At 42.8% G+C, this 7,973-nt stretch overlaps 1 protein-coding gene across 5 annotated transcripts; it reads right to left on the reverse strand.

Moving 5' to 3' along the window:
- Nucleotides 1–1,280: 1,280 nt before the first annotated feature.
- Nucleotides 1,281–5,952, reverse strand: LOC123053401 (uncharacterized). Of its 5 annotated transcripts, none has more exons than XR_006425571.1 (5): nt 5,135–5,952; nt 4,885–5,004; nt 3,105–4,560; nt 1,955–2,011; nt 1,281–1,521 (listed from the first exon to the last, which is right to left on the reverse strand). XR_006425571.1 is itself a non-coding variant. In XM_044476876.1 (5 exons), exons 1-4 carry the CDS (start codon nt 5,912–5,914, stop codon nt 4,557–4,559), a joined length of 843 nt encoding a protein of 280 aa, XP_044332811.1. In that variant the 5' UTR covers nt 5,915–5,943; the 3' UTR covers nt 1,281–1,521; nt 1,955–4,556. The 5 variants fall into 5 exon arrangements, 1 of the variants encoding a protein (XP_044332811.1); XR_006425570.1 differs by having other exon boundaries at nt 1,955–3,181; nt 3,636–4,560; nt 5,135–5,951; XR_006425569.1 differs by having other exon boundaries at nt 1,955–2,014; nt 5,135–5,951.
- Nucleotides 5,953–7,973: the final 2,021 nt, after the last annotated feature.

Consider the following 7,973-nt stretch of genomic DNA (forward strand, 5'->3'; position numbering starts at 1 on the left):
AGTCATGTGAATTTCGTATTCGTTCGATATTTTGATGAGATGTATGTTGTCTCTCCTCTAGTGGTGTTATGTGAACATCGACTACATGACACTTCACCATTATTTGGGCCTAGAGGAAGGCATTGGGAAGTAATAAGTAGATGATGGGTTGCTAGAGTGACAGAATCTTAAACCCTAGTTTATGCGTTGCTTCGTAAGGGGATGATTTGGATCCATATGTTTCATGCTATGGTTAGGTTTACCTTAATACTTCTTTTTGTAGTTGAGGATGCTTGCAATACGGGTTAATCATAAGTGGGATGCTTGTCCAAGAAAGGGCAGCACCCAAGCACCGGTCCACCCACATATCAAATTATCAAAGTAACGAACGCGAATCATATGAGCGTGATGAAAACTAGCTTGACGATAATTCCCATGTGTCCTCGGGAGCGTTTTCCATCATATAAGAGTTTGTCCAGGCTTGTCCTTTGCTACAAAAAGGATTGGGCCATCTTGCTGCACTTTATTTACTTTCATTACTTGTTACCCGTTACAAATTACCTTATCACAAAACTATCTGTTACCGATAATTTCAGTGCCTGCAGAGAATATCTTACTGAAAACCGCTTGTCATTTCCTTCTGCTCCTCGTTGGGTTCGACACTCTTACTTATCAAAAGGACTACGATAGATCCCCTACACTTGTGGGTCATCAAGACTCTTTTCTGCACTACAAGAAATATGTCAACTTGTGACCCTCACTATTGGCCGCTGAAAGGTCATAGTTTTTCATTTGCGACCTTTTTGTGACCAAAAACAGAAGGTCAAAAGCAGGCAGTCGTAAACTGAAATTAACGACCTTCTCTGTGAGAAGGTCGTAGACGTTTACGACCAAAACAGAAGGTCGTTGAACCCATGACCTTTTGTTTTGGTCACTGGCTGTCTGCCCAGGCCACGTCGGATCCGACGTGGCAATGTGATGTGGCAAAATTGCGACCAATTGAAAAGGTCACTCACAAGATTCAGCCCGCTCCGATTAGGTGTTTTACATGGGCCGAGCCCAACAATTCAGCCCATTTGTTGTTTTTTTCTTTCAATTTGGGTAAGCTACATGGGACAAGCCCAATAGACTTTTATGTTTTGGGCCAAAACCTTTTACAATGCAATTTTTTTGGGGCCTCGGCCTTTTTTCAGCCCACTTGTCAGTTTTATTTCGTTTCTTTTCTATTTTAAAGTAGGTCCCACTAGTCAAATGGGAACCAATTACCAGGTTTGCTTTTCGGGTACCACACACCAGTTCTATATCTGTGCAATTAGATAATTTGATTCAAAAAGAGCCAATAAGGCATAATATTTCATACAACAGCCAAGCATAGTACAATTCTGGTATTCAGCTATAAAATACAACTAAATATACACATAACTAGCTCCAAGCATAACTATCTCTAGTGAGCTAAAACGCATTGCTGGGTGTGGTTTATCTTCGGCATTCTTCTTCCTAGAGCTCCTGTACACCCAACTTTGGAAGAATGAAAGCCAACATCTACAAATAATAAATTATGAAAAGTTAGAAACATAATCAAGTGAATCCGTGAATATAAAATTCTCATAACAATGAAAATTTGCTGCAGAACTTTAGATTTAACAGGAAACCATGCATATAACATTCCTATTACAGCGAAAACTGAGATATATTTCGCAAATGATCAAGTAACATATGGACAGTACAACAGGTCAGAGAGCAGCAAGACATAAGCCGTATGCAAAGCAGTCAAACAGTTCAGGGAACGGCAAAAATGCTTGCATGCAATTGAAGTATGTACTAGTACTAGTACAACACAATGCCAGGTTGGAGCAAATCATGCTTAAGCAAACAATGGCAGCGGCATGGCATAACCAAATAATAATGTGAGAAAACAACTGGATATGAGTCGCACTTGATCACAACAAAGAATGTGCTAGTAGTGTGCACTCACCAAAGAATGAATGAATCGACATTGATTTGCTACACTGCACCATCCAAGGGGAGCTGACTTCTTCAAGGCATCAGTTGTATATAGTATATGTGAAACAACAGATTCATAGTTAAAACTTAGTAGAAACAAGTGCAACACTTAGTAGAAACAAGCATCAATTCTAACAGGTAAAGCCCTTGGAACACACGTTGGGGAAGTAATCTATGGGATGGATTATGAGAACTACCAGTTACTGCTTACTAAAGAGATCTGCTGGCTACGGTAATAACTAGTTTCACGGTTACGATTATATACATTCGATTGCCAGCACAGCTAAAGGTATAGCTTTTGAGTTATTTCTGTCACTGAGACACTGACTATCAACAGCCTAAATCAAGCCAATTGATAACTGATATACATAGGCACCACACTATGAATGAGATAATTTTGCAGATGCATATGTTTACACTGTTCAAGTATACTATATGCACCTGAATGTAATCAGGTGCATATGTTGCCAGACAAAGATGGCATCTGTATATACCTGGAATCAATCACAAGGTATAGGGAGGGAATTAGTCACATATATTCTTACTAGTACTGCTAGGTTGCTAGCTAGCTGCATGTATCCATGTAGTAAGCAGTCACAAGTCAGAACACACATCTGATGCCACCATCTTATCTTACACTTCAGGAACTAGTACAACATGATAGGATGACATGTGATGCTACCATCTTATCTTAGAAGAAGAAAAACAACAACACATCTAGCAAGAACGGATTGACAATCACCTAGTTGCCGATCCATGATTTTATAGTACGGTGCAAGATAGCTGTCATCATTGAACAATTCAAGATTGAAGAATTCAAAACATCTGAATTGCAGCAAATTGTAATTCTTATTCTGCATAACTCATAAATTGGGATGCATAGAAGCATACTATCAACTCTATAGTCCTACTGAGAACCCACTACCAAGAGGGCCCAAGAACTACACATATTGGTGGTGCGGCCAATATGTACCTCAAGTACTTATAGATCCTGATGAAATATCATAGACAATTAGTGAAGGTGAATTCTTAGTTCTTATCATATGCCCATTCACAAGAATGACTACTTGAGAGCGTATTCATACATGGGAGGGAAGGAGGTTGGGACATGTACATCTCACCCCTGTTCTCTGCTGATTTAGACCTCCACTTGTAATAGTAATCAAATACTGATCTAGTTGTGTGGTAGCACTAGAATCTGCAAGATTTTAAAAAGGTTTCGGCAGGATGCAGTGAAGTTGTCATAACACAAAAATGAACAATTCCTAAATGTAGCATGGAACAAGCAGTGACACACCCAGGCATTCATCAACCAACATATATTACACAAGTGACACACCCAGGCATTCATCAAGCAACATATATTACACAAGTGCATACAGTACTCAACATTCACTCAAAGTATGTTGTGCAGGATGGAACCATTCCATTTTTACCCAAAGTACTACACAAGTTAACTAAGCTTTTTTAGTTTCAGAATATGTGAGTCAGAAAATAAGCTTGCAAACAAGTTTATGTAAGTAATGCACCCTGGAGTACAATACTTCTATGGTTTTATGCAAATAATTCATGATTTTCTAACTACTCCAAGATGTCCAGTTAATTAACTGGAAAAGTAAGTAAACTTGCAAACTGAGAAAATCTGGTCAGACCACTTGAAATATCTTCGGTGAGAGTAGATGTTTAGATAAAACACTTGCAATATCTACCGCAAGAACTTGTTTACTCCTGCAGATTTGCTTGCATGTTCAAAATCTGGAAATATTCAGAAGCATGTTCAGAATACTTACTGAAAATACTGTTAAATGTTGACAAGTTAAATCTTGTTCAATCTTGTTAAATACTCCCAGCAAAATTACTCCACACATGTACAGTTCAATCATGTTAAATACTCTAAGCAAAATTACTAGAGTACTGGGGTACTAGAAGTTAAATGTAATCCAAGCAAATTGAGAAGTTAACAGTATTGCTGCTAACTTGGAGTAGCTTTGACTATGTACAGAGCAAGATGGAGGGTCTAGCTTACTGCTGCTACTCCACATATCAAATTTTACTTAACAGAGCAAGATGGAGTAACCCAAAAAATTAACAGAGCAAGAAAATGTACTCGAAATGGCAGTTCACCAGAGATTTTCAAGTTAAAAATACTCCCAGGGGTAAATAACAATGACATGGACGGAGTAAAGGATGGATGTTTTAAATTAATCCAGTAATTCTTTTTTGTTCTCATATTTTCACCCTCTAGACACTGCCTAGAGTGCTTACAAGATGACAAAGTTAATTTTGCATAACACATATGGATTCTTATCTTCTTCAGTAAGGGAGGCACATTTACAGCTAATTAAGCACGATGAAAGGGACCATCCAATTAAATTACATTTGTATTATCTTCTTCTTCTTCTTCTTCAATAAGGGGGCACATTTACAGCTAATTAAGCACGATGAGAAATTAATTAATTAAGCAGGATCAAGTTCATCATCCAAAACAGTGGAAGGAAGGGGATGGGTTAGAAACGGAGGAGTCATCTTCAGATACTCTTGTGCGGCTGCTGCTCCTCTTCAGCAACCTTGGGTCACCTGGCACAAACAACAACCAGAGGAAGCAGGGATCAGTTCAGGAATTTCCTCGCAATTATCTGAACCAAAAAAGATGGTTCCTCTGTTTTTGGAACAGAGATGGAAGTAACAACAGGTTGTAGGGCGCTTTTATTTTGGATATGCAAAATTACTTTTGCTTGGAAGATGCATCGTTTTGTGTTGTTAAGAATACGACTGACTATATCTGTTTAGTTTCTTCATACAGTAAAAATTGCTTTTGTAAATTCTGCAGAGGACTGTACTGAACAGAAAATAACTGGGAAACATGACAAGTTCCCCCAAGGCGCATCGGTGCATGCATACCTAGAGGCAGCCAGAGGTGAGGAGCCCCTCTGACACCTACTTAGTGATGACCCAGACGGCGTAGATGATGCCAGGGAGGTAGCCGAAAAAGGTGAGCAGCAAGCAGATTCAGAACTCGATCTGGAAAAGCACGTTCAGCACCAGCAGTCAGTTAACCCAACTCTCGACGGAATCACGCTCAGGAGAGAACCTACTGTGAAGTTTAAACATGCAGCTAGCACGGGACCGGGACAAAGCTCGGGCAACTCACCCGGCAGGTGAACTTGAGGAAGACGCCGAGCGGCGGCAGGATGATGGCGAGGATGATGTCGATGCAGTTGGCCATCCCCTCGTCCGCCATCTTCCTTCTCTCTCTCCAAGTGTCCAAGGGAAATCAAAGGGAGGTGATGTGAACAAGGAGGGCGAGACGGTTCTCCACCTCCTGGTCCACCACGCACATCGGTCGTCCCCTTGCCATTGTCGTTCCATGAACACAAGGAAGGAAGGATGGGGTGTCGGATCTGCAGCACGCAAGCCACGCATGAGAGGAGATGGAAGAGTTGGCAAGAACGGCGTACGTACCTTGGGCGTCTAGGTCCCACCGGAGTTGCGTCGTTGTCAACGACCAGCACAGCAGCAAGCTCCGGTGTGGTGTGGTGTGCAGCGCCACACCGATCCGGCCGGGCTCCATCACGCAGGTGGATCCCGATGCGGCCGACCTCCATCGCACAGGTGGGTGCGGGTCCGGCGCTGCCATCGCCAGAACTGGTGCGCCCCATCCATCGCCAGAACTGGTGCGCCCCATCCATCGCCAGAACTGGTGGGCATGGGTGGGTGGATCCGTGGAAGAGGGGGTTTCCATGGGTGGATGGACGAGATGAGGAGGGAGGTCGGTCGGCGGTGGGGTTGGGGATGGGGGGGGCGGGGAGACGAGGTTGCCGATGGGGGTGGGGATCGACGGCGATGGCGGAGATTGGAGAAGAATCGGGGGTTGGGGAAGAGGAGCAGTTTGTGGGCAGCTCCGCGGGGCTTCACTTGTGAGTCTGGGCATGGGCTCGATCTTGGGTCAGCCTCGACCTCGTCTACGGTGGGAATCGATCGAGGAAGATCAACGAAAAAAATAGCGCGCTACAAAATATAGCGAGCCCCTTCTCAAAATGCTACACAAGTTATAGCGGCGCTAATAGCGTGCTATATTTCAAAATAGCGTTTGCACAAAATGCTAAATATATCCACAAATAAAGTATTTCAGTACCTTAAGACACTATCGTAGATAGACATAATCTAGCCAAATAGGAAGCACAAATTTTAAACTGAATGTCAAACTATAGTCAATCTATTTAACATATATTAACTCTCAACACTAAGCACCTAGCCTACATCTACCGTGCAATAACCACAAAATAAACCAGTCCTTCCCTATTTTTCTGATATTTTTCATCATTTGAACGCTATAACGCTACACGCTACAACGTTATAACGCCCTGTAGCGCGCTAATTACGTGAATAGCGCCATAGCGGCTGAATTTGCTAAAATATAGCGTTTCCTTCTGAATACGCTATAACGGCGCTATAGCGTCGTTATAGCGTGCTATTTTTTTCGTTGAGGAAGATAGAGAGTGCGGGTGGGAGACGGGAGGGACTGCGGGTGTCGAGAGGTGGGAGGAAGAGGGGAGGGGGAGCTCGATCTGAGGGAGGGAGATGGCGGTGGGAGGGATCGAGGGGAGCGCCTGCTGTAACTTTGGATGGCGGAAGGGGGGTGGTCGGGGCTAGGGGAGGAAGGGGCCGCGAGGGCGGGGGTGGCGGAAGGGGCGTGTCGATCTGGATCGGAGGAGGCGCCGGTGCGTTGGATCCGCGAGGGTGGGGGTCTCCGAGCGGTGAGAGTGTGTGGGGAACGCCGGAGGAGTGGGGTGGGGGCGGCGGCGCGTCGAGATCCAGAGGGAGGGAGTGGGGTTGGGGGCGGCGGCGGCGGATCCAGAAGGAGGAGTTGTGTGAGAGCGCTAGGGTTTGCTGCGCAGGGAGAGAGAGGAGTTGTGTGCGGTGTTTTTTTAGGGGTAGCTCGCGGTGGGTGGGTGAGAGGGTGAGGTGCAGGCCGTTGGATCCAGGGGATCCGGCGGTGATTTATCCATGATCCGCGTGAGAGGCCCTCGGACCAATCAGAATGTAGTATACATGTATGATATTTTGACCATTTAAATTGGTCGTAATCGACTAAAAGTAATGTGCTAAATCATGTTAGCTATTTTATTATGACCTGAAAATTTGAAAAAAAAACTTCTCATTGTGTCAGCAAATTTGACTATTGTTTTCAGGAATAATCACAAATTGAAATAAGATAAATATTTTTTTAAAGAGTTATGAACAATGAGTTCTTTTAAATAATTTTTCCATTTTTCGAGTGTCCGAAATGAGTTTTTTTGTGAAGGACCTACCAAATATTTGTTGCAAAATTATACCAAATCAATTTTCTAAAATACTAGGACATATTCAATGCACAATTGACCAAATGGTTGGGTGTGAGAAGCTTTGATCCACCTCTCGTGAAAAAGACAAACTTCCGTTGATTCAGTAGGAAGCGGGTCAAATTTGAACTGTAGCTGCCTTGTAGTTTGCTCTTTAATTTTTCCAAAAATCATTTCTAGGTACATAAGTATCTATTTAATCAGAGAAACACCAAAAAAATTCCAAGATTCAACCACTAGCTAGGAATGGTCATTCCCGCCGTTTTGACCGCATTTTGAAACGGGCATAAAAAATTCAAAAAAAAACAAAAATTTGGGAAACCTTCGCATGTGTCATCATATGTGGCCAAGTTCCTAGGAAAAATAACAAACTTGTAATACGGCAATTATTTTAAAAAAGTGTTCTCAGAAACGAGCTATCACGTGTGGAGATCAATGGCTTTCAAGCCAAATGATCAATCTTATGGCCACATTCATGGCATAGTTTGTTCAAATGATCTCATACTGTGCACAAGGGTGCATATTGGAATGGCAAACAATGTTGCCTAAGGAAGTTTTCATTTTCTTTGGACGAAAAAACCATTTTCCATTTTTCGAGTGCCCAAAAGGAGGTTTTTTTGTGAAGGACCTCCCAAATAATTGTTGCAA

The sequence above is a fragment of the Triticum aestivum genome, chromosome 2D (assembly GCF_018294505.1).
Source record: "Triticum aestivum cultivar Chinese Spring chromosome 2D, IWGSC CS RefSeq v2.1, whole genome shotgun sequence".
Classification (NCBI taxonomy): Eukaryota; Viridiplantae; Streptophyta; class Magnoliopsida; order Poales; family Poaceae; genus Triticum; species Triticum aestivum.